At 43.0% G+C, this 27,408-nt stretch overlaps 1 protein-coding gene across 4 annotated transcripts in view; it reads left to right on the top strand.

Moving 5' to 3' along the window:
• ZDHHC14 (zDHHC palmitoyltransferase 14) overlaps positions 1-27,408 on the top strand; it is a 273,384-nt gene that overhangs the window by 192,052 nt on the left and 53,924 nt on the right. For all 4 annotated transcript variants that reach the window (XM_072767166.1, XM_072767156.1, XM_072767163.1 and 1 more), the window contains exon 3: positions 10,575-10,733. In XM_072767166.1, the coding sequence (XP_072623267.1) occupies positions 10,575-10,733 (159 nt within the window). The remainder of the gene's footprint in view (positions 1-10,574; positions 10,734-27,408) is intronic.

Here is a 27,408-nt window from a genome sequence, read left to right as displayed (position 1 = left end):
TCTCTCTCTCTCTCTGTCTCTCGACCCTAAGCCAACTGCTGAGATTCTCCAGCTAGTGATAGAGACTCATGTGGAGAGTTTAGCTGTGCTATGTGTTGTGTTTGCCATGGATCCCAATACTCTTCATCAGATATCCATAGGGAGCTTTTCTAAAAATACTGATTCTTAGGCCCTACCCTGTGGGCCTAAGAATCTTTGGGAGTAAGGAATCTGCATTTTAAAAGCCTCCCAAGTAAACAAACCTTTACAGATGGTGCTTGTCTGGGTACCCAAAAGAATGTGAGTATAGTCTCCACCACTGGGCTTTTGTCCTGCTTGCTAACGAGTGTTGCGTCTAGGCAGTGCTTCTCAAACTATCACGTACATCCAAACCACCTGGCATTATTCATTTCTAACAAGTGTCTTGGTGATTCTGCTACTGCAGGTACATGGAACACACTTTGAGTAGCAAAGCTCCAGGCCAGGGTTCCTCATCTTTGGCACCATTGATATCTTGGGCTGGGTGATTCTTTGCTGTGGGGGCTGTCCTGTGTATTGTAAGATGTTTAGCAGCATCTCTGGGCCTTACTTACTAGATGTCAATAGCATTGCGTCCTGCTTATGACAACCAGAAACATCTTCAGACATTTTTAACTATAGCCATATTTTCCCTGGGGCACAAAATGACTCATGGTTGAGAATCGCTACCCTAAGTGACCTTGATCATCAGTCAGGTGTGATGTATGTTATTAAATGTGATTTGAGTGTGCATTTAAAAATCCATACTCTGGGTTCATCTGTCTTCCTTAGATATAAGCCACATAAGGACAGAGGACTTAACTTATTCACCACTGTATCCAGAGCCCCTGGAAGACTGTTTAGCACACAGTAGGAGCCTGATAAATATTTGACAAGAATAACAAAAGAAGATGTGGTTTATGTATACAATGGAATATTCCTCAGCCATTAGAAACGACAAATACCCACCATTTGCTTCGACATGGATGGAACTGGAGGGTATTATGCTGAGTGAAATGAGTCAATCAGAGAAGGACAAACATTATATGGTCTCACTCATTTGGGGAATATAAATAATAGTGAAAGGGAATAGAAGGGAAGGGAGAAGAAATGGGTAGGAAATATCAGAAAGGGAGACAGAACATGAGAGGCTCCCAACTCTGTGAAACAATCTAGGGGTGGTGGAAGGGGAGGTGGGTGGGGGGTGGGGGTGGCTGGGTGATGGGCACTGAGGGGGGCACTTGACAGGATGAGCACTGGGTGTTATTCTATATGTTGGCAAATTGAACACCAATAAAAAATAAATTTATAAAAAAAAAAGAATAACGAATGCATGAAGCTAGCACTGAGTAGCACACGAAGCTCACTCTCTGTGGCTTCCTTTTTCAACTTTCTATGAGGTGTACAGAGAAAGTGGCTTTGCCTAGTCCTCTACAAATATTTCATTATCCTTTTTTCAGTTCCTGGCAAAAACCTTAAGAGGTCAAGTTCTTGTGGGGCTAAAGAGTATCTGTCATAGTTCTTATCTGACAAATGCTTTTTCCTTGACCAAGTTCTCTCCTAAGAGAAATCCATCCTATGAGCCCTTCAGTGACCAGGTCCAGAGTAAGTCCAATGCTTTTGTGGTTTCTAAATGAAATGACCCCCTCTAACCAAACCAAGCCGTGTGGTCAGGAAAAGCGAGGTCAAGCGTGAGCCACACTGTGAAGCATGGCTTTGCCATCTGCACTCACCATCTCCCCCTTTCTTGGCCTGCCACTGCCTGCTGCCCTTTCCTTGTCACCCCCACTTCCACATCTGTGAGGGGAACGGTGCACGTGCATCACTCCCCCTCCAAGCCAGAACACGTCGGGGCGGTTCACGGGCAGCCACGGTCCCCACAGCAGACCTCACGCACCCTGCTTGGTTCATGAAGGCAAAGTGCCAGGGAGAGTTTGAGACTCAGTAGGAGAAAGGACCCCCTGTGCCCACCCCACCCCCTCCGCCCCCCCCCCACCTCCAGCAAGGGCACACAGCTGACTCTCCTTATATGGGATCTGCCCCTGGTCCTCTCCAATCCCATCCCCAGGAGTTTATAGCAGTTCCCCACCCCACCCTCTCCACCCCTGCGTGAAGGCTCCCTCTCCAGGCTTCTGCATCCTTGCAGGATTCCACCCATTTGAAGGCAAGCCGGGGACTCACAGTGCTCAGCCTTTTGCTCTTCCATCTCTGTGCCTGTGACCGGAGCATTGGAGCATGGCAGGTGGATCCTTCGCCCACCGCCCACCCTGGCTGAGCTTTGTCTCCAGGGCTATCTGTCCACCTCCCGGGGAGTGCAGGTCCCTTCATGCTCCACCCCAGCACCCACTCTGCGACAGTCCCATCCGTGTCCCCTTGGTCGGGGGGAAGCCCTGATTGCCATGCCAGCTCCACCTCCTACCCCAGCAGGCCACACGATGCTTCTTGTCTTACAGGACGAGAGTATCCTTGGAGGGTATGAGAACCAAGTTCACTGGGGGAAGCCCTGGGTTTTCTTTGCAACTTTTTTATTCCTAGCACTGTTGCTATGCTGGTGTTCCAGTCTGTCCCAGAGGGAATCCAGTACTGGGTTTCCCCAAATGTGCTCCAAGCAGACTAAGTGACTCAGCAACATCCTGCCCTCCTTCTGTCTCTCCAGGGCTCCTTGCTTTGAAACGTAGCAATGCCTTGGGGCTCAGCACTTGGCCCCATGCCTTCTGATGGCTTATGATGTTGTCATTGCCAAGGGACATTTATCTCCAGACTTGGCCCTTCCTCTCAGGTCCCGCTCTGTATGTGCACCTGCCTACATATGTCCTCACACTCAATACCAGCAGGTGAGCTCCCTGGCCTCCATCCCCCTACCCCAGCACCTTCACGAAAACAACTCCATACCAGCAAGTGCCTTGGGGTGCCATCACCACTGTGCCCCCTTGCACCAACCACAGCCTGAAACCCATCCTGGACACCCACCTGCCTCTCATTTAGCAAAATCTGCTAATAACTGATGTTTCTATTTTCATGTTTCTAGAATGTGTCTACTTCTATCACTACAGCCACTACCCTCTTCTCTCTTTTTTTTGAGATTTTATTTATTTATCCGAGAGAATGAGAAGTGGGGAGGGGCAGAGAGAGAAGAGAGAGAATGAGAGAGAGAGAGAGAGAAGCAGGCTCCCCACTGAGCAAGGAGTCCAATGCAGGGCTCGATCTCAGGACCTGGAGATCATGACCTGAAGCCAAAGGCAGGTGCTTAACCACCTGAGCCACCCAGGCGCCCTGTTACCACCCTCTTGTGAGTTAACATCATCTCTAGCTTGTATTCCAAATCCCTCCTAACTGGCTGTCTTGCTTCCCTCTGTCCCCAGCCCATCTCTGAGACCACAGTTCATGTGATATTGTACATTTTACCTACATTTATACACATATATGGCTTCTGTTAGTGTTGGCTTCTGTTAGGGTTCTCTGGAGAAAACCAATAGGAGTATTTAGATTTATTTTTAAGGAATTGGTTTGTGGGATTATGGGGGTTGGCAACTCAGATTTGTGGGACAGGCCGGCACGCTGGAAAATCCAGCAAGAGTTGATGTCAAAGTCTTGAGTCCAAATTTAACAGGCAGGATTTCTATGTTACAGTCTTGAAGAGAATTTCTTACACTTCAGAGAACCTCAATCTTTGCTTATCTTAAGGCCTTCAATTGATTGGACAAGGCCCACCCACATTATAGAACATCATCTGCTTTACTCAAAGTCTGACTTAAATGTTAATCTCAGGGTGCCTGGGTGACTCAGTTGTCTAAGCATCTGCCTTTGGCTCAGGTCATGATCCCAGGGTCCTGGGATCGAGCCCCATGTTGGGCTCCTTGCTTAGCAGGGAGTCTGCTTCTCCTTCTTCCTCTGCCCCTCCCCTCCCCCTACTTCTGCTCTTTCTAATAAATAAATAAATTTTTTAAAATAAATAAATAAATGTTAATCTCATCTAAAAACATCTCAGCAACATCTCTACTGCTGTTTGATCAGACAACTGGGCACATAGCTTAGTCAAGTTGACATGTAAAAAGAACAATCATACTTTATTTTGCACTTAGAATGAAGGCCAACATCCCAGTCATGGCCACAAGGCTCCATGTGATCTAGCCCTTGCCTTCTTCCTCTCTGACCATCTCCTAGGCACTGTGTCCTGGTCATACTAACCTCCCTTCAGGTCTTGAATATACCATCTGCCTCCTGTCCTGGAGCCAGTGCATACTTTATCCCCTCTGCCTGACATACCTGGTCCCTGTTCCCAGTGTGCATGCATTCTTGTACATGCATTGCCTAAGGAAGCCCTACTCCATCATCCTTCAGATCCTGGTTCAAATGCTGTCTTCTGGAAATAGCTCCCACACCAGGCAGACTTACCTACTTCTCTGACTCAAGGTGACACAATGCATGATGACGCATTTAGTTGTGTGGATACTTAATTGATATCTGTCTCCTCCACTAGACTGTACACTGCTCTAAGGCAGGAGCCAGGTCTGTGTTGTCCGCCCAGGTACCTCCAACACTCATATTAAAGGAACGTGTGCAGGAGTTGGGAAAGATAGCTGGGCCCTGAATACCTTATGTCTTCCTTCCTGGTAGGGCCCCTTCCATCCCATGTGGGGCCTACACTTGCTTATGGGCTCCCTGCACCTGCTTTCCTTGTTCTCTTGCTCCTGGCTTTGCAGACACTCCCTGCTCCCCCTTAAGATGTGTCCTACAAAGCAGAGGGGACTACTTCCCTGTCTGTCTGCCCATGTGGCTCAGGTTTGAAACTCTGCCTTCACGAGCCTCGCTTCAGGCACCAGTTTTAGTCCTTGAGGATAAACATTTAAAACAAACTGACAGAGAAGAGCTTTCATCTGGAAAGAGAGGACTGGGGGGCTGTCACCCCTTCACGAGCCCTCAAATGCACATTTGTATACAAGCATTTACAGAGACAAAGCTACTGCCATCCAGTATATTGGTGAGAAAATAGTCACATTTTACCCTCCAGTGGAAACCTAACCAACGTCTATGGACAGATCAAGATTGGCTCTACTCCCCCTCCCCCCAGCACTTTAATACTTGAGTTGTCTAAGATCTAATTATTTTAATATTTTCCTATGGGCCTGGAAGCTTACAGACTGTTAGGCAAGAGTCTATGTTAATTGGCTCTTAGCCATTTCCCTTCATGATAGATAACCATTTCAAGGTTGGGTGGTCCGTGTCCCAAATGCTGCAGAGCACCAGTGAAATGAAGCTTATGAAATTTCAGATGCATTAGATACAACAGCTGTCCTCCAGCACATGCAATGGACATAATCATCAAACCTGAGTATAAAGCAAACCGCACTTCCCCTGTGACTTGTATCCTCATGCAGAGAAGCTTTACCTTCATTCCAGTTAAACACTTATTAGTGAAGGTTCTTCTCTCTCTGGACAACATTGTCAGTGTGAATCATCTATAAAACTCCAATGCATCGGGGAATCCCACTCTTCCAAATCCTTTTGGTAAAGGAAAATAAATGTACATCTTTTGTATATTTGGGTTTTTCCCTTTGCATTTTATTTTTTTAAGATTTATTTATTTGAAAGAGAGAGAAAGAGAGAGAGAGAACACAAACAGGGGGAAGGGCACAAAGAGAAAGAGAGAATCTCAAGCAGAGCCACATGCAGGGCTTGAATTCATGACCCTGAGATCATGACCTGAGCAGAAATCAAGAGTCAGATGCTCAACTGACTGAGGCACCAAGGTGCCCCATTCCCTCTGCATTAAAAAAAAAAAAATCAGAATTCAGTTACTTTATATGGTGAAGTTCAATAGTTTTAAAAGTTCAACCATTTTCTCCCTGAATTTGGAGCAGAAAATAAGATGGTAGACAAGTGGGTCTCTCAGGATACGAGTGTCCTAAAAGAACAAGACTTATTCAGTGACTTATTCAGAGTAGACATGGATTAACAAACAGCTTACTTAGGACCTCTGGTTAAGCCCAGGACTCCTCTCAGAGTGAAAAACTTAGTCAACAGGCAGCTTTGTGTCTCTGGACTCACACTGCGTGCACAGCACCCCTTCTCCAGATCCCCAGATCCCCTCTTTCTTTGCTGATTGTGAGGTTCATGCCAGATGGCGGTTCTGTCACTGTTTCTGCCTCCACACCCACAGCTACCGGCAATTTGCAAGGAAAGGGTACTTTATGAAGAGAAAGGCCATTTCAGGCTTTTAAGTTCTCTTTCAAAATGCCTGTGTATAAAAATGTCCTTAAGAAATACTGACTCATATAAACTTGAAGTACTGTTAAAGGTTTATCCCCCCAAATTCTAGTGTTCTTTATCCATTAGATACTGCAGACTTCAATTACTCTTTTTTTCAACGGCTCTACTTAAACCACAAAGAGCAGCCCTAAGAGGCAGAGGCACAATGGTTGCCAACAACAACAAAAAAAACCCAAACCCAAAACGCAGAGTAATTGAGGATTAGCACAGGAATGCCACCTTGTGTGCCCCATGACATGGGCCATGGGTGGTCATCATCTCCAGGAACAAGGAGCAGATTTTATGACCAGCCATTGGCATCACTCTGAACATTCAGGAGAAACTTCCTTTGTGCTCAGGTAGGTATTTGAGGTCCTGGGTTTCAAGGCCCTATTATTCACATCTACCCTGGACATGAGCATGCCTGAAAGCTCTGAATTTATTATGTGGAAGAAACAGCACCACTGGGGTATCCTGAGGTGTCCAGCTGCCCATGTCATGTGGCGCATTCTAGTGGCACAGACAAGCTGCATGAGATGGGTCTCTTGACCAGCAGCAGCTAGGGACACATATAAGAAGAGCAGCAGCCTCAGGAGGATCTTGAGAGAGGCATCCCCAGGGCAAGGAAACTCTGACTGGCATCTTTCATCCTCACCTGCCAGGACTATTGGCCTTCCACACCTACTGTGTGCTAGAACCTCTTCTGGACAGCAGGAACATGAAAGTGGGTAAAACGTGGTCCCTGACCTCCAGAAGCATCTGGGGAAAGACAGGAAAGCAGTTCCTTGTACTGTTGCACTAGTGAGGTCCCAGGTCTCCCCTCCAACCTGGTGGTAGTTACCACCAGGTCGAACGTGGGTTTGAACTGCATGGGGGCCACTTATACATGTGGTTTTCTCAATAAATACAGAACAGTATTTGTAACAGCAAATGTGTTTTATTTATGATTTTCTTAATAACATTTTCTTTTCTCTAGCTCGCTCAATTGTAAGAATACAGTACATGGTGCATGCAATACAAAATACATCTTAATTTATGTTATTGGTAAGGCTTCTGGTCAACAATAGGCTACTAATAGTAAAGTTTTGGGGGAGTCAAAAGTTATAATTGGATTTTCAACTCTGCAAGGGATTGGCTCCCCAACCCCAACATTGTTCAAGGGTCAACTGTATGTCTTAAATGTCAATTGACTTTTTTTTTTTTTTTTAGTTCTATGGACCTTTAGTCACTTTAATGATGGTACAACTGGGCCCTGAATCCAGGTCTTCTGCCAATTTCTTTTACATAAAAAGCTCTGCAGATATGAGTTTTTGGGTTTAGCTTCATTCTTATGCTTCCATTTGTCATGTCTGTTGAGTTTCGCCTTCAGTTCACATTGTATCAAACTTTTAATCTTTCAAAAATATAGTTTGGAACTATACAATCACTTGTTTATTTTAAGAAGTGCTAACACTTTTCCAAGTCACTGCTACTCAGGCTAGGCTTTGTTAGTCTTTGCAGTGTGGATAAGTGCATTATCCCAGCTTTTTAAAACACTTCCCTTGACAATTCACTTTTTAAATTTTCTGATTAACACAAATATTATTGATTGAGTTATTATTTTGAAACCTATATCTGGCTTTTGAGTTTTCCTGCCCACGTTTGCAAGAGCTGAATTGATACAATGGATTTCATGGCTGACATAAGGCTAATGAAGCACCAAGTCATAATTAATTTAGGCCTCAGTGGCACCCAATTGGCACCTCTGGAGAGCTGACCTTATCTTTGATGTATTCAAAGCAAGTTATTTTTGCCATGATGCTAAGGGAAGTACACAGCCATGTCATCTCTTTGTTTACTCCTTATTCAGAATCCATTGAGATGTTTGATAAGATAGGCACGGGGCGGGGGGGGGGGGGGGGGGGGGGGGCAGGCAGGTGGGGACACATACCAGGAGAAGGTATCCTGCTGGGCAAGGTCACCCAAGGTCCTTGGGCTCCCCAGCTATTTAATTATTCTAAGTTGAAGGATTGTCCTCAGCAAAAAGGCAAAGCAGAGGGTTGCCCCTTACACTGCCCGTTTTCCTGTCCTCCGCACTGCCTCTGTCCCTCAGATATTCCTGAACTCTCTGTCCTCTTCTTCTATAACCTGCTTGGAGAACTTTAGTTTTCCATGAGTAGAAAATGCCTAGTAACCACTCAAGTTGCTTGCCTGCCACTGGTATTTTCACAAATACCAACACTTAGGCCAAAAGGCTGGGGCATATTTCCAGGCCTCGGTCCTCCTCTTAAAGATTGGGGTGAAAGGTGAGGGGCCCCTGAAGTCATGACATGTGAATGGTAGATTCCGTCCGTGCTGGGGTGCTGGCAGAGGGTGCAGCTCTGCGAATACCACCATACCTGGGGAGTTTTTACCACCCTGAAGCCAGACTGTACCCTGCCAATGAAATCAGACCCTCTAAGGACAGGACAGAAAGATTAATAGTTTTGGAAGCTCTTCTTATGACTCCTGCCCAGACTGTTTGTGGGGGCCTCAGTGGGTGACAGGACTCACTGCTTATTACCACTTAGCAAATTTACTGAATGCTGCAAATGCTGCTATCTGATCATGTGTACTTTCCTTGTGTATAAATTAAAAGGAACAGCTACTTTTAATGCTACTGGCTCTGTTTCGAGAACACCATGCAGTTTCCCAAGATTTCCTCCAGCCCCTAGGGTCTGCCTTGCTTGTTTATTGGCTACAGAGTCTTTGCTGAAGCCCTTAGATATTCTTGCTCTTGCTCCCCCAGGGGCCTCCTGCTCTTGGCTGCACAGCTAGCTGCCCCAAATTCTTTCTGGCAGGCCTCACAGGGCTGGGAGGGGTCTAGATGAGAATAAAACTCCATGTTTTATTTTCCTGGAGAGCAAGGGTTCTCAACCCTGCAGCACATTAGAATCATCCTGGGGACGATTCTGATTTAATGGGTCCAGGGCAGGATCCATGCATTAGGGGAAGTTTAAAAGCTCCCCAGGTGATTCTAATGTGAACACAGAGACAAAAAACAGACTGTAAGATAAAGTGAAACTTTAAAAAATATACATATTTGTATTTTCTTCAACATTTAAAAAACTGATTCTAAAATATAATGAAGGATGCTGGTCAGACAATAAACAAAACATGGAAATTATTTTTAAAACATACATTTAAATGTATGTATATTTGAATATATAATATACCTTTAAATATGTATTTACATATGTATATTAAATATACCTTTACATATTTTTGGACATATGTATGTATATATGATGTGTATATGTATATATATATATACACACACACACACACACATATATATATATAAAATTTATATTCCTTCCATCCAATGCCTGGTATTTTTGAGGAGGCCAATGTGCAAGATGGGACATTCTTTTTTTTTTCTTTTTGTATATATTTTTTATTGGAGTTCGATTTGCCAACATATAGCATAACACCCAGTACTCCTCTAGTCAAATGCCCCCCTCAGTGCCCATCACCCAGTCCCCCAACCCCCCGCCCACCTCCCCTTCCACTACCCCCTTGTTCATTTCAAGATGGGACGTTCTTTTTTTTTTTTTTAATTTTTATTTATTTATGATAGGCACACAGTGAGAGAGAGAGAGAGAGGCAGAGACACAGGCAGAGGGAGAAGCAGGCTCCATGCACCAGGAGCCTGATGTGGGATTCGATCCCGGGTCTCCAGGATCGCGCCCTGGGCCAAAGGCAGGCGCTAAACCGCTGCGCCACCCAGGGATCCCCAAGATGGGACGTTCTTAAGCTGGATTTGGAATGCACCATTGGAGAAAGATCTTGATGTCAGTATCACCCACTGTATTAGGGCAACACTAGCTGCTGTAACAAATAAAATCCAGACCTTCAGCAATTTAACACTGTGGGAATTTGGTGTCCCTATGACAGTATGGAGGATAGAGAGGTCAGAAAGGCAGCTCTATTCAGCACAGACATCAGGATCCCCGCTTTGAGGTTCCAAGGTGCACCTGCCTGGAGGGGAGAGAGCGGGCAGGGCTCCACGGGTTGGTACCCAGTGGCTGAGCTCGAACCCCATTGGCCAGAACTCAGTCACCTGGTGGCTCCCACCTGTGTAACTAGTCTGGCAAGAAGCAGGAATGCTATGGGGCTGCATGCAGGCCCTCTGACAGCAGGGAGCATTTGTGTGTCAGGTGCCTCCCAGGAAGGCATAGGTGTCCCAATGCCAGGTGCGACCACTGCCCTTAGAAGTGCAGACTCCAGGCCTCCCTCCTAGGTGCACGAGGCCACAGAGGACAAGTGATTGTGTTAAGGGCGTGTGCTTTCTCTTCTTTTCTCCACAGATATCGCAAACGGCACCAGTTCAGGGGGGTACCGCCCACCTCCCAGAACCAAAGAAGTCATCATCAATGGCCAGACTGTGAAACTTAAATATTGTTTCACCTGCAAGATTTTCCGGCCCCCTCGTGCCTCTCATTGTAGCCTTTGCGATAACTGCGTAGGTGAGTAGCAGCAGAAATCACCTCTGTTCCACCTCTCATGCGGGGGGTGAAATGTCTGCAGCGGATGGGGTGGCTGATTGCCTCGGAGGAGATTGCGCTAAGGAGAGTCAGCATGTGTGTCTCTATAATCCCCGGAACCGAACAACTCAGTAATAGTTAATATTTCAAGTGCCTCCTGCCACGGATCCCATTCACCAAGCCCAGTGGTACCAAATCTCTTTTTCCTTTTTATGTCTTCCACCCCCACCCCCACTACCAGTCCGGCCGCCCTAGGTCCTCTGCTCCTGCCAGGCGCACAACAGAGTGGGGGTTCCTGCCCTGGAGTGGCCGGATCAGCAGGCATTAGGAATAAAACCACTTTACCCCAAGGTCCCTCCATCATCCAGAAGGCTGTCTCCACATGTTGCCGGATGAGCTTTGTGCAGTTCTCACAACTCCTCACAGAGGTACTTAGTGGGGGAGCTGGAGGCACTTGAAGCCCAAGGAGAGGAAGAGAGGCAGAGGCCAGGATGGTGGCTCTTCCCAGAGACCACCACAATCTTCCCTCCCTGTCCACTTGCTTGCTCAGGGACAGACTAGAGAAACAGACTGAGGGAACGGGTATAGCACAGGCTCCTCAGTTGTAAGACGTGGCTCTACTGTTAGGCCACCATTGGCCCAGCACAGGATTTTGACAAGTGACGTGGCTCTCAGCCTCTTGGAATTATTTGGCAAGCACCTCCTGTCACTTCAAATGGAGAGCTGCTAGCCACACCCACAGACCATCTCCTTTCTTGGTGTGAAGCTTCTTAGAGAAGTTGGCAACCGGGTGACTCAAGTCACAGGAAGGGTGATTTACACAAAGGCTCTGCCTACCCAGAAAGACCCACATTTCTCCAGTCCTGTGACCTGCCTCTAATAGAAATGCCAAGGATAATTCCAGGAATCCTGTTAGCTCAGAACCAACCTTATTTCCCTCAGTAACACATCATCATTCATGGCCAATACTCTTTCTGAATCTATTAGAATTCATAGTCTCCATTCTTAAAGAAAATAAAATGTTATAATATACTTCCACTGTACAAAAATGTTTTCCTTTTATTTGTTTGAAATTTACTTCATCCTAACTTTAAAGATCTATAATTTGGTATAAAGTCCATGGTTTCCCCCATCAAGGCTTTGTCTTGGTTTTTTTAAGTTAGATAAATTACTTTTAGCCTTGGCCCCCAAGCAGAACAGCATGGAATTTTGTTCGATCTTCTCCCATTTTGCAAGTAGTCTGAGTCAAGAGCCAAGGAATCTGGCACCAGATGGCCTGGGTGCAAACTAGCTTCATGACTCAGACAAGCTACTTAAACTCTCTATGCCTCAGTTTTCTCATCTGTACAATGGCCTTGATAACAGTAGCTACTTCATGGGATGGTTGATGGATTATATGGATCAACACAAGGAAAGCACTTGGAATAGTGCCTGGTGTAGAGCAAATATTATTATTGTATCTGTAATTCTTGTTGGTATTCTGTTATTTTTTCTGCTCCCTTTATATTTTTGATTGTCTTTCTCTGGATAATTCCTTGATCTACTATAGCCCTCTGTGGGTATGATGACCAAAACCATACCTGGTCCTCCATATGGGGGCAGACCAGGGTTTCTACAAGGACACATGACAGCCTTTGTTAGACTTCTGATAGGCTTCCTCATGACTTCAGCCCCACAGGACATCTTGAGGACACTTTTAAGTCAAAGCATTGCAGAGTATCTTTAAGGAATAACCTGTAGAGATTCTCAAGACCCTTGCTGGAGTCATAGTTTTGATATTACATAATGGAGTATCATATGATGGGATATTATATGATGTAACTGACACTTTTGTAAAGCTCTTCTGTTATATTCCATGCCTTCTCCTAGAGATCTAGTGACTTATTCCACTAGGCATTTATAAGTAGGGAGTTGGTATTCCCCAACCCAAAGAGTTTACTGGGCACCTCCTTCTCTTTATTATTTATAAAAGTGTTTACCCATTTCTAGACATCTGTTAATTTGTTCATTTGTATCAATTGGTCTCAATCTTCTATTTCCTTTCTGTAGTCTAGACTACTAATCATAATAAAACTTCCTCCCCAGCTCATAGTGTTTTAAAATTTTCTTTGGATTATTATAAAACACTTTCTAAAAGCTCCTATAACCATCTTATTCATTTCCTCTAACACCTGTAGGTGTACATACATGTCCCTTAAAGAACTCTGATATACCCTTACCAAAATTATGTATCAACCCCAGTTAATGGTGTACTTCTAGAGCATATTTAAGATAGTACAATATCTCATGGAAGCCACCAGCTGAGAAGATTCAAGCCGCCAGTCTATAGTATCTAGGAGCCCTTCTGCAACTTTTCTGATAAATCCAAGTCATGGTAGCAATACAGCACTCCACAAATAAGCGGGATGGTGTCCTATAATTGGGAGACACAGAATAGCAAAAGGAAAGGCAAGGAAAGGGGAAAGTTTGGGAGTAGGCTCAAGAGGAGGAAAACTGGCCAGAGACTACATTACCAATGTCTCCTCTAAGCAGCATCTGCTTGTCCTAGGGCTGGAGTTTGGCAAACCTTGATCAGGGCCCCACTGTACCAACGACAGGTGAGATAAGTAGAATATAGCTGATTTAACATAAAGCTACTCACAGCACTCCTGGAACAACCACACAGTGATTCAAACCTACATAGCTTTGGTTTTCCAGTTCATTATGCTACATTTGGGCCTTTGGTGTGACCCATTAGCAGACCAGAAAATTGGACTTCTTTCCACATTCAGGAAAATAGAGTGGAAAGCAAATGTCTCCAACAGAGAAGTGTAATTGCAGTTTGCTGTGATTTTATTTTTAGATAGAAAGTTTTTATTGAAAGAATTATACATTTTGCAGCCAGAGAGGAAAAATACAATGATGTGCTGAAAGCCAAGGTTAGTACATGTGGCTTCCCTTCCCTTGTAATGAATGGGTTTGGGTTGGTTCTTCCTACGTACACAAATAAATATCAGTTTACAGTGGGAGAAAAGAGAGGAAAAGTACAGTTTCTCAGGCAGTTTAGAAGAGTGTTTTTCTTTGTTAAATAAGTTTGAAATGAGAGCAAACTTGTAGGGGCTCTGTATTTTTAGTTGAGGAACTGAGGGAAAAGCTTTCATGGAGAGCAAACTCTAGTACAAATACAGAACTGGTTAGCAGATCCTAGTGGTTGGCAATGTGGCTCTAATGTTAAATACCCAAGACTGGATCCAGGTCCTGTCATTGGATGGTATTAGTACCTGGGTAGGTTATCTGACTACCCCAATTGTTACCCCATCTGTAAAATGGGATGACCCTAGTACTACCTCATAGGTTTCTTTTAAGGATTAAGTGAGATAGTGCCCAGTAAGCAACCTGTAGAGACCTGGAGCACACTGAGGGCTCAGTGAATGTTTGCCATCAGCGTTATCACGAACTGCTGCCATAACACTCCCAAATAACTGCACATTACAAGGTTCATCTTCACAGTGTGATAGGAATTACCTTGTTTTCCTGTAATCTGGTGTGCTTTAGATGACCTGAAGTATTAGAAGTGAATATATTCCCCACCACCACCTCTGGTTTTGTCTCTGTTTACCTCTGTTTCTGTCTCTCTCTCAGAACCTTTTCTGTCTTCTCTTTAGTTCTTTTTCTTTTGCTATCAAATTGCTTCAGCACATACGGAACAGAATATTTTGGCTTATTTGTTCATCCAGGCAATCTTTGAGGTTATAAAATATTTCTAAATGATCAACATCTGGGGCCATATAGCCACTTCTACTCTCTCTGATCCTCAGGATCCCTCAGATCATTATTATAGTGTGAGTAACTAGAGGTGCTGGAAAGCAAACTGTGTGCTTGAGAGGTCCTCTCTAACTCACGGTGTACTTCCCAGAGCCCCAAGTGAGTCCACTCCACATTTCAGGAAAGTCTATCCTTTGGTAGTCTCTGATCTCATGTCACAATAGCCAGCAGCTTTCACTGGAATTGAGTATTCTTTTGTTTTGTTTTGTTTTGTTTTGTTTTTCTGTTTGTTGGTTTTGTTTGTTTTTAATTGAGTATTCTTAATACAGTCTAAACCTGTAATTAAAAGGATCTTCTTGAAAGTAGTTTAAATACACACTGTGGACTAAGTTGAGTTTGCTAAAATATGAGATGGCACATGTGAGCATTTGTAAGTCTGCTCTACCATGAATTTGTCTAGCTTTGACCAGGCAGCTTAGCCTGAGACCTAGAGGTAGCCTCTGGAGGCGACTGCCCCTGGGTTCCAGACCTATTGCCCTGTGTGGGCAAGGAGGATCCTCTCTGCCTATGCAGTGCTATATCCTGAAGTGCTGTGAGAACAAAAGAAAGGACATGTGAAGCGCCCCAGCTGTGTCAATCCCTGAGGAGCTCTCAGCAGTGCCAGCCACTCTCCTCACACAGGAGTTGACCCGATCACATTTTGTTCTATCCTCATCTATTAATTCTGGTGTAGGTGGCACAAAGAACCCCCAGAGGCCCTCCACAGGGACTTGGTGTTCAGTGACTATTGCTTTTGGTAGGGTTTTACCACCATCTTTAAAAATCCTTATAAACTCTCTTTCTCATTCTCCTGTCTCCTTTTTGCTGTGCTCTTTCTCTCCTGGACATACTACATACTCCCCTTCTCACCCTACAGTGTCTTCCTTCCATTGATCCAGCTGCTTTCTCTATGATGTGGTTTTTGGAGCCAGCTGCTGATATTTTGTCTGTTGTGTATCCTCTGTGTATATTTGAGCTCACTCGTTAGAGTTACTGCTTCACAATTGTGCCTAATATTAAGAGGTTTGGAATATCTGAGATTTGGAATTGCAGCTGCCTTCTGGCATGGAGGTACATTCTGGAATTTCTTTTTAACTATTAGGGTATGATGAGAGAGCTATTGATTTCCTAAAGGAAAGTGTATCATTTGAAGGGAATGGAGAGAGCTGGCATTTGTATCCTCCCAAGAACCAAAATGAACAGGGCTTTACTGTAACTGCCCCCACATCATTTCAGTTTTTGCTTTTCAGTCACATTTAATAAGCACCTATGTGTCATACACTGTGCTAGTAGCTAGATGCATCAAAATAAAAGATAGTCCTCAAAGATCATTACTAAGAACAGATGAAGGAGAATTCAAGACAGAAATCATTATATTTATTATATTGTATAAGCCAAATAGAGTAATTTTACCCTGGTAGGGAGTACAATTAACAATTCAGTCATCAACATATATGCAACAAATAACATTGCATCAAAATACATAAAGTAAAATTTGTTAGAGAAGGCAATGATAATTTGGTATAAACATAATGCTAATGAGAAACAATTGCATACTTCTTATTTTAATGGTTCAGGTAAGTAAAATACAAGTAAGGAAATAAAGAATACTAATATATAATTAATAAATATATGCTTAACTTTGTTTCTACAAAATATACTTATCTTTTTTTTAACTGTGTGTGGAATAGTTACAAAATTTAATCATACTAGGTCACAAAAAATCCCTAGCTTTCTAAAAACAGATATTTCACAGACTATAATATCTGATGGCACAACAGTGGAACTAGAAATCAACTGCAAAGAGATAAATACACAAATCTATCCAATTGTGATTTAAAAAAAAAAGGTTTTTAAACTTCAAACACAAACCTCAAAATCATAATTGTGGAATAGCTAGAAAATTACAATAAGAAAAATGCAAAAAAACCTGTACTGGTTAGAATTTTAAATTTTAAACATACAAAATAGTTGACCTAAGCAGAAAAAAATATTTGGAAACCTGTCAGGTTGCTTATAGGAATGAGGAGAAGCCTGAAAACCAGTCTCAGAAGCCAATAAGAGCAGGGAAGTCTGAGTAACTGAGTGCAAACAGTCACTCCTGCAATAGAATGTCACAGGAGGCACACGCACTACAAGCAAAATGTTTGTTTTGCCACCACTGAGTTCTAATTCTGCTGCTGCTGCTGCTGCTATCAGCTTAAAACTGTGATTCTGTTAGTCTGCAAGGACTCTGGGTTCAGACATCTGGGTGGGAGCACCTGGACCTGTTTCACCTTCACACTCAAGGAGTTAGCAAGTGGGAGAGGTTAAGTACCCACTTTTAGCTTCTCTAACTGAGGTGGGAGGGTGGAGTCCTGCCTCTCGCCTATTTTGAGATTCTCCTCAAAACAGGAAGTTTACTTAGATGGTGAATGGCCAATAAAATAAAAAGTTTTAAAAAGTCTAGTACAAAAAACAAAACTGAACTTATAAACAAATAAACATAGCATACATCTCAAGAAGATAGAAAAAGAATAAACTTAAGAAAAACAGGAAGAAAACAGTTAATGATCTAGAAAACAGAAGAATAAATATGATACCACCTCTAATTCTTTGGAAAATAAACAACATAAAAATAAACTTCTGGTAAGACTGAAAGAGAAAATAACAAGAAAGTGGAAGTAACAGATTCAAATAAGACAAATATAGGTGAACTTTTCAGTTATTAGAAAATAATTGCATTACTTTGCATATTATATAACTATGTTGATTGATTTGAAAATCTCAGTGAAACATGATTTTATGGGAAATGAGTCAAAGAATGAGTGGAAACTTAAATAGACTACTAATAATGAAAAACTAAGTAATTTATTAGAGTCATCCAAGAAAGATGCTAGAACCAAATAGTCTTACTTCCTGTGCTCTGAATAGTATTTCAGATCTTACAGTAGCTTGGACAGATTTTCTGCTCATTTTATCAAGATAGCATAAAAGTAACACTAAAATCTGACAAAAACATCATGAAAAAAAGAGATTCTCATTAATAAATGTAGATCAAGTCCCACATTGGGCTCCTCTCAAGGAGCCTGTGCTTCTCCCTCTGCCTGTCTCTACCTCTTTATTTGTGTCTCTCATGAATAAATAAATAAAATCTTTTTAAAAAATGTATATAAGGTCAACATGATAACACCACATTTAATCTAGAAGTGTAATAAGAGAACTAATCATTTGACATAGAAGGGAATTTGACATATTCCAGGAATGCAATTTTTTAAATGTTAATAAGTCTATTACTTATATCAATAGGTCAAAGGCCAAAAGGTATATGATCATGACAATAGATAATACAAAGAGATTTAATAAAACTTGGCACCCACTTTTAACTCTAAAGCTTGGTAAACCAAGATTGGGAGGTCTGGTAGGCAGAATTTGGGCCCCATGATCACCATACCATGGTATTACTCCCGTAATTAGGTCACTTTACATAACAAAGAGATTTTGCAGATGCCATTATGGTTACTAATTAACTGACTTCAAGTAATGGATAGTATCCTGGATTATCCAGGTGGCCCCAGTATAATCACAAGAGCCCTTAAGAGAAAATAACAGAGATTCCAAGTAGGAGAAGGATTCATCCTACATGGCTAGCTTCAAGATGGAGGGAGCCATTGGAAAAGGTGAGAAGGAAATGAATCCTGCCAACTGCACTAGGCTTAGAAGGAAGAGGACCCAAGCTCAATGACACCTGCACCCTCCACAATTACCTTGATCTTAGCCTGAGAAGACCCAGAGCCTAGCTCCTGACCCACTAAAATTTCAAGACTATAAATTTGTATTGTTTAAAGCCACTGCATTTTGAAGATAGCTGCAGTCCCATGCTCATTGCAGCATTATTCACAATAGCCAAGAATTGAAAATAATCTAAGTGCCTGTCAATGGATGAATGGGTAAAGAGGGTGACATAGACGTATAACAGAATATTATTCATCCACGAGAAAGAAGGAAATCCTGCCATTTGCATCATAATGTATGTATCTTGAGAACATTACATTAAGTGAAATAAGTCAAAGACAAATTGTCTATGATACCATTTATATGTAGAATCTAGAAAAGTCATATTCATAAGAACAAAGTAAGTGGGGAACAGGGAACCAAGAGAGATGTTATTTAAGTGTACAAACTTGCAACCAGTAGTAAATGAGTCAGAGATCTGGTGCACAATATAGTGAATATAGACAGCAATATTGTATTATAATAAACTTGCTAAGAAACTACATCTTAATTAATCCAACCACAAAAAAGAAACCATAATTATGAGAGGTAGATGAGATGCTAAGTATTGCTACGACAATCATAATATATAAACATATCAAATCAATATGTTATACATCCTCAATTTACATGATGTTATATGTAAAATATATTTTAATTAATTTTTTTGAGGTAATAGATTTGTTTAAAGCTACTACATTTGTGGTAAATTGCTAGGCAGTTTTTAACGTGATCTTAAAAATGAAAAAAGCTAACATTTTCTCTATGGCAAAACACTGAAGTTATTTTACATTAAAGTTAGAAACAAATTAGGATGTTCACTATCATTGCTAGCATTTAACATTTTTCTAGCTTTTTCTAACTAATGCAATAAGATGAGATAAAATAAATATGAACTGTCAAAAGGGAGCAGGCAAGTTATTCCTTCATTGTAGATGATAGGAAAACCAACAACATTAGAACTAGTACCAACAAACATTAGAACTAGTTTTTTAACTTTAGTAAGGAAGGTTATTAGTTACCAAATCAATACATTAAAGTAAGTGACCATATATCAATTAGGAATCACAATAGAAATCAAGATACATTCTCTCCACAAACTTATTTATAAATTTAACCAATTTGAGGTGGGAGACAAGATAAAATAATTATGTAGTTCAAGCTAAAGAATAAGCTAGCCATAATAACCAATACCATTGTGGGAAAAGGACAGTACAAATAGACACGTCCTATTAGATATCATGCGATCTGAAGCATGTCACTGACCCACAAACCAGGTGCAGAAAGTGACTCAAGGTCCCCCCCCACATGCATGTGTGAATGATTTCTTCATTGTCATTTTTAAATCTCTAATGTGCTCATCAGAATACACAATCCTTGTTCAGATGCATCTCACTGTCTGCCGAGGAAAGCAGGGATAACCAACACAGTGGAGTATGGCAAGGTCCACAGGGAGGGGTCTTCAGGAGCCCAGACTTCGTAGTGCGGGGGTCCCTAGATCAAGTCGTACAGCCTAATTAGGGGTCACTGCATTGCAGGAGGGCAAGAGACCCAGTGGGTCAACACACCAGGTGGAACAGACAGTAGGACAGAGGCTCAGAGACTTGCAGGGATGCTTGAAAGCAGTCCAAAAGACCAATCTCCTGAGATTTGGGGGAGCTATTTACTCTACAACTCATGTGGGGGCTGCCTCTGCTCTTTCTGCAGTGGTGCATGGGCTGGGTTCCTCTGCTCCTCATCTAGCCCCCTCGTGTTAGCCTGTCTGGAGTTTTATCCTTTCTTTTTGGTTGAAGCAACAGGTCCTATAACTAAACTTCAGAATCTATCAAATAATCTACTCAATGGTTTGGGTCCAAGCCACCAGTCCTGTTTTCACCTTCTCCCATTCATTGACCTCTGGAAAGTTCCCACATGCCTCTGCTAATTGTGTTACCTACCTCTGACTCAAAGGAATAAGTACAGTTATGAGATATTTTAGCTGAAAACAAACTTGGAGGTTTTTGTTTTCATAGATCATCTATTGTAGTGGCCCGAGGGCTTACTGGGACTTGCAAAGTGAAGATAACGTCAGACACTTACCATCATTGTGATGGAACTCACACTTTGCAGGATTGGGGAGAGCGGGAATTTAGTTCACCGCTGTGCAGAATGCTGCCATTCCTTCATAAAACGTTTTAATCGTATCAGAAGTTCAGAGCCAAATTTACCCACATCTGAGCAATGTAAATGAGACTTTAGGGCGTGTATTTTTGGCACTAACTTATTCCTGGCTTGCTTATAAGCAGCTCGAGTCCTTTTTCAGAAAGAGAGGGGGGGGGGTTGAATTAAGTCACTCATTAACAATGATTCAGTGTTATTAGCTCAAGTGACAGATGACAAAATTCCAAGTAACCTTCCTGACTCACTTGACAGTAAGATGACATTCTTTCCTGGAAGCCTTTTTACCTCCTCTTACATCAAATTAAAACTGTTCCTGGTTGCCTCCATGCTGTGTTCTTTGTTTCTTCCTGCCAGTTCTCATTTCCTGTACATCACACTTCCCCAGGTCCCCGGCTTTCCCTGCTCTTCTCTGGATTCTGCACCATCATCCATGGAGTCTTCACCCTGTCGCTCGGAGCCATCCTCTTGTTCCAACTGGGTAGCCAGCTCTTCTCTGGCAATCTCTTTCTCAGCATGCTCCCCCTACGATGAGGTCCTCTGTGTTCTGCTTCTAGGAGTTTCTTCCAAAAAACATTAAAATTAAGAGTCTAGAGGTGCTTTTGAGGCAATCACCAAAATAAAAGGAAACTCTAGTCTTTCATCTTGCAGAAGAATTTACTTCATAGTAAATTTGTTATAGGTGTAAGTATATATAAATGCCTTAAAATGGACTGTGTGGGCCCGGGAGTCTGCATTTTAGCACAGTTCCCAGGGGGTTCTTATTCACAGTGTAGGTTAAGAGCCCTGGGAACAGACAGGATTCCAGTCTGGAGGCCAGGCCATGTGGAGGCTTAGGAGGTTCTCATGTCTCACAGAGATCAGGGCAGCAGTGAGGCTTCCTATAGGAGCCACTTCCAGAAGAGTAACTGCTAGGGTGATTTGCCTCCTTGAAATGTTAATAAATAGCAACTTTTGAATACTGTTGGAAGACTTGCACTGGCAGTGTTGAAAACTCATCAATAAGGCTATATTTCTCCTCTAGCTCCCCTTAGAACCATCTTTTCTCTGGGTGTTTGGGGTAGATGTTGACACAGTTTGCAAACAGGGGTAGAAGGCCATAACATTGATGGCCCAGGAGTGGATGTTTAGAGTCAAAATGAGGAATCAGACCATATCTGTAGAAGACTTTATAATGTAGACATTTACAGCTAGTCTAAAAGTATGTATTCATAATAATTCATTGTTGACTTGAGTTGCCTAGAATTAGAACTGTCCCCCAGCAACAGATTGTTTTGTGGAAAGAGAGCGCAAAGTAGTACAAGACAGGCCTCCTGCCCTTGAGAAGTTTGTTGCCTAAGTATGAAAAGTTAACTAACACCATAAAGAATATTTGACAAGTTTATAGCACTCAGGATATCTAGTCTGATCTTAGGATGGTCATTTTAGATGAATTCTCATAAAGGAATGAGATGGGAAGAAAGTGAAAAATTAGATGACAGCTACCCTAAGGCCCTGAATGCTGTCCAAGAAAGAGGGGACCAGACTCAGCTGCTAGCATGGAATGCTGAAATAGGAAATAGAGATGATATGGCTTTAGGAGAACCAATCTCACATAGTATAAAGTGAATCTATGAGATGTATTAGTTAGCTACTGTCCAGTGATGCTGTATGACAAACACCCTCCAAAATCTCCATGGCTTTTACAAATAGCACTTCTCTTTCTCATGTACCTGGAGTTCATGGGGTGGCTCTGCGACTGGCTGCGCTTGGCTCGAGGGATTGATGAGGGTGAGTCTTCCCCTCAAATTTAATTCTGAGGTCCCAGGCTGAAGGGACTGCAGCTCCCAGGCTCATGTTCTCCTCACAGTATGGGTCACTGGACCACATTATGGGGGCACCAAAGCAAGCAGTATCTGAAGGCCTCTGCTTACAGCACATTTGTTAAGCCTCTAATGACCAAACAAGGCAGATGGCCATGACCATGACCGTGATCTGTCAGTTGGGCAAGGAAGGATGATACTCTACCTCAAGAGGAAGAAAAGTGAATATTTGCTGAAATTATCCAATCCATCACTTGCAGAGAGACTTGAAGACCGAAGATCAGTCACTTTTTGGTTGTGTGTCTGTTCATCTTTGTACAACCTACAGTGTCTTATAGTCCAAATGTCTGTTGTTTTCTTGAGTTTCCTAGAATTGAAATTGGTCTCCAGCAATGGATTTGGGAGTTAGGGAGACAAAGGATAAAATATACATCACCAGCCATTAAGTTTCTTCTACCAGCATATCTGTGGCCGATCGGCTGATCCAACTGCTCGATGTTGGGTGTTAAACAATAAATGTTTCACAAAATTCCACCCACAAAATTCCACCACTAGCAGTTGGGTAGGATTGACCTGTTAAGGCCTGAACAGTTGGATGATGACTAATAACCTGTGCACTTTTGTTTTGAAAGCTTAGAATAGGTTTGTACATTAAAAAGCTATGAAAATAATTTGGTTTATCAAAATATGTTTTTATTTTATTCTCAAAAAGCTGAAAACTATTTTAGATAAAAGACTAATTGAGGGGCACCTGGGTGGCTCAGTTGGTGGAGTGACTGCCTTCAGCTCAGGTCATGATCCCAGGGTCCTGGGATCAAGCTCAGGTCAAGCTCCCTGCTCAGTGGGGAGCCTGCCTCTCCCTTTCCTCCCCACTCATGCTCTTTCTTGCTATCTCTGTCTCTCTCTCTCAAACAAATAAAATCTTTAAAAAATAATACTAGTTGAAATGGAAAGATTAAGTTGGGGAAAAGGAGAAGAGGAATCACTTACTTAGAAATTAGTAATGTAGGGTGCCTGGGTGGCTCAGTTGGTTGGGCCTCTGACTTGGGCTCAGGCCATGATCTCAGAGTCATGGGATGGAGCCCCACATCTGGCTCCCTGCTCAGCGGGGAATCTGCTCATCTCCCTCTCCCTCTGCCCCATCCAGTGCTTGTCCATATGCTCTTGCTCTCTCTCTCTCTCTCTCTCTCAAATAAATAAGCTTTTTTAAAAAATAAAATATCGGAGAAGGATAATCATCATATGGTTTCACTCATATGTGGAATATAAGAAATAGTGAAAGGGATTATAAGGGAAAGGAGGGGAACGGAGTGGGAAAACATAGAGAGGGAGACAGACCATGAGAGACTCCTAACTCTGGGAAGCAAACAGAAGGAGGGAAGTGGGGGATGGGGTAGCTGAGTGACAGGCACTGAGGAAGGCACTTGATGAGCACTGGGTGTTATACTATATGTTGGCAAATTGAATTTAAATTTTAAAGAACTGAACAAAATAGAATAAAATAAATAAAAATCAGTAATGTAAAAAATTAATGTGCTTGTGAAGATGACATTATTATATTTTTATTAAGGAAGGAAAATGAATGCACAGAAACAATGTATACTAAAATAGCTCTTTGGCTTATATGATCATAAAAGCCATCCATCATATATCTATGTGGGGCTTTTTACTTTAGGAGGTGGTTCTATATGTTATCTGTTACTTTGTCTGTTGCTCACAACCAGCCAATGCATCAACCGAGGTGGAAAGTATCACCCCCATCTGCTAAAGAAATCTGGTTCAGAGAGGGCCAGAACTTGCCAACAGTCAAAGTTTGTAAGACTCTAGTAGCCTGAACTAGAAGGCATCCTCCCAAGCCCTGTGGGAAAGTGGGAAAGCTCGTAACGCACAGATGCAGAGCAAAGAGAAACTCAGCTGAGCCTGAAGGTAAGCAGCAGATGGACAGTAAGGTTTTAACACATGAAGAAAGGCAGTAACCTCTACCCCAGCCTGGTAGAAACACGTCATCCATCCAAGGAGCGCGGCTCTATGCCTGGGCACCGGGCAGGGCTGCGGCATGCAGGGAGAGTAGGAAGATGAGTTACACATGCTCACCAGCCTCTGAAAGCTTCTGAAGGCTCCAGGATGAGTAAGGAAGGTGAGTGTCTAGCATGACCTAGCTGGACCCGTGCAACTCATAAGTAAACTCAGCATGCTAGTTATTGTCTCAGGATTACTGAGAGGTTAACAAGACAAGGTACATGTGTAAGTATTTTAAATCTTTAAAAATCTCTCATGATAATTATATTAGCCTCCTGAATTGACATAGCACCTGCTTTTGTACTTGGATCGCGCCTTCTCCTTCCCAGGGCTCCCATGAGTCCATTAAGATCCAAGGGGGAGAGTTTAATGAGGTGAGCTGCGTACTTGAATCAAAAGGTACCAGCAACTTGAGTGGAAGCTGTGAGCCCCATATGTGAGAAAGAGTTCAGTGATCTATCCCGATGGCCTGGACAGAACAAGTCCCCTACGGGCTCACAGCCAGAGCTCAGCTGCCATGAGGACAGGCAGCCCAGGGTTGTGGCTCTGCTACAAATGCAGCTTACTGCTCCCTCCAAGGACAGGGCCTGCCGGGTACCAAGCACCTTGCTTCTAGGGTTTGCTTAGAGCAGGGTTTCCTGATCTGGGCACCCTGGATGGAATTCAGGGGTCCATGAGCTTGGATAGGAAAAACAATTACATCTTTTATTCTCACTAGCCTCTAAATGAAATTTAATATTTCCTTCAATTATGAATATGAGCCACAAACCACATTAGTAGTGTTAGTCACCACTAGAAACCACAGACATTTTCTGATGCCTTCACAGTTCTTGCAGATATTCAGACTAACATTTATACTTGTCACTACTTCACAATTACGGCAGCTGGGAAACTATAGCTTCTATTATTTGGCATATTAATAAATAAGCATACATTTCATTATGCCACAGCTTTTAAATTATTTTGAAAATAATCCTTATTATTTTCTTTTGTCCTCTCATGTAGTTTATGAATTTAAAAACACACAGGGAAGGGAGGTGGTCCCTAAGCTTCATGAGGCCACTGACAGGATTCACCACACACACGAGAACCCCTGGTTAAATTTGTTTGGATTCCTCACTTGTTAGAGAACAGACTTCTGAAGATGACAGGTAACATCTTTTCTCTACCCCACAACCCTCCAGAGAGTTTGTGTTGATTTTTTTTTTTTTAGTAATACACAATAACATTTCTTTCAAGAATGCCATTTTTAAAAGCTCTTTAAAAAAATGAAGAAAGAAAGAAAGAAAGAAAGAAAGAAAGAAAGAAAGAAAGAAAGAAAGAAAGAAAACAAATGATACTGGGCTCATTTCTCTTCCTTCCTCTTTTTCTTCCTCTTTCTCTCTCGATCCAAATGCAGGTGTGCGGCACACAGACACACAACTTCCTGAGAGTAGGTGGGCAGGCAGGTGGACTACTCGCCCAGGGCAGCCTGCTGAGCCTGGGGTTTAGCCACTCCCAACCCGTGGGTGTTTTCTGGGAGCATTTGTGTAACCCTTTCTTACAAAGAAGGGACCAGAGAGTTCAGTGACAGGATGAGCTGTGTGAGACTGGTCTTCACCACCTCTCTGGGTTCTTAGGTAAACAGAATCTATCTTAAAAGTTATTTAAAAGTTGTTGAGAATCCCTTCCTTCCCACTGTGCTTGTCTTGGTCCCTTTATACTGCTGAGAAATACTGGGGGGGAAAGAACCCTTGGTTCTTAAAACCTTCCCACAAAGGATAATATGGCATTGTCACAAATTTGAAGCAGAGATCCTTTCCCAGCCCCGCATGGGTTGCATAATGGTTTGTACCACATACCTTTCCACAGAAAGTAGGCAAAACTAGGTGGTATCAGGAGCATATTCCTGACTTTTATGAGTTAAATTCAACAACAACCTCAGAATAGACTGGTATGCTGTTTATCGTATAAGTAACCAGCTTTCTACCAAGCGGTTTGTGCCTGAGAAACCATTGCTTATTAGTAACTGATTTATAGGTTTGTTTTTCAGTCCAATTAGCTGGATAAAAAAAAAAAACCCTACATTTTTTCCATCTTTGATCACGCTGAAGCTTTGCTGTAGGATTGGAAGTCGCCAGCATCTGTGCGCCTGGGATGACTAAAATGCTGTGCTCAGGGAAGTGGTGAGCTCCTAGGCTCGTGATCCTCTAGGGCTGTACACGTGGCTGTAGGTAGGACTGTCTACTGACTGTCGATGGTCCATCAGGGCCTGTGTGAGGCAGCACTGGGGAGGCAGTGGTGAATGTGGTTAACAGGGTCCTGCCTATAAGGAGCTTACGGGTGGCTACCGAGGAAAGCATGCAAGCATCCATGCAACAGAGAAGCAGAGATGACCAGTGGAAGTATGGGGTCATGTGGGACAGGGCCACGCAGCTCCAGGAGCTGTCCAGGATGCCAGCTGGAGGGCAGGGACCCCCACACACACCGTAACTCTGCTCCCTTCACCCAGAATGTCCCCCCACTGCCAGCATGCTCTCGCCCCTCCTTTGCCCAGCTCTTTACACTTTGCACAGCGATGCCAAAAAGAGCTCTGAGCTTCGTGGTGGGTGGGGTGGGTTGTCATCATTAGCTGCCACTAATGAAGAGTCCAGTTTCAGCCCTGCCACCTGTAGTCTTTTGCTGGTGTTGGAGTCACAGGATAGAGAAGGAGGGAGAAGCCAGTCCTTCAAGGAACGGTCTGTAGGCAAAGGCCAGACCGTGGGCAGACTCTTTTTTTTTTTTTTTAAGATTTTATTTATTTATTCATGAGAGAGAGACACACACAGAGATGCAGGCAGAGGGAGAGGGAAAAACAGGCTTCATGCAGGGAGCCTGATGTGGGACTCGATCCCAGGACCCCAGGATCACACCCTGGGTCAAAGGCAGGTGCTAAAGCGCTGAGCCACCCAGGGATCCCTGTGGGCAGACTCTTATGTGAGCAGGGGTGGAGTGGGAGCCTCACCTCAGGATGTCAGGGGACAAGCAAGGGGCCCCCAGGGGTGGATCCTGGCTGGACCACGGTCTGGAGGGTCTGTCCTCAACTTTCTGCCTAAAAGTCATCAGCAGTTTCTTGGAGAGAAAACCAAAAACTAACATCCTAACATACCTTTTTTGAACATTTG

This window comes from Vulpes vulpes, chromosome 1, assembly GCF_048418805.1.
Source record: "Vulpes vulpes isolate BD-2025 chromosome 1, VulVul3, whole genome shotgun sequence".
In the NCBI taxonomy this organism is placed as follows: domain Eukaryota; kingdom Metazoa; phylum Chordata; class Mammalia; order Carnivora; family Canidae; genus Vulpes; species Vulpes vulpes.
Note: the sequence above shows the minus strand (reverse complement) of the source record. Positions and strands in the feature narration are given on the sequence as shown.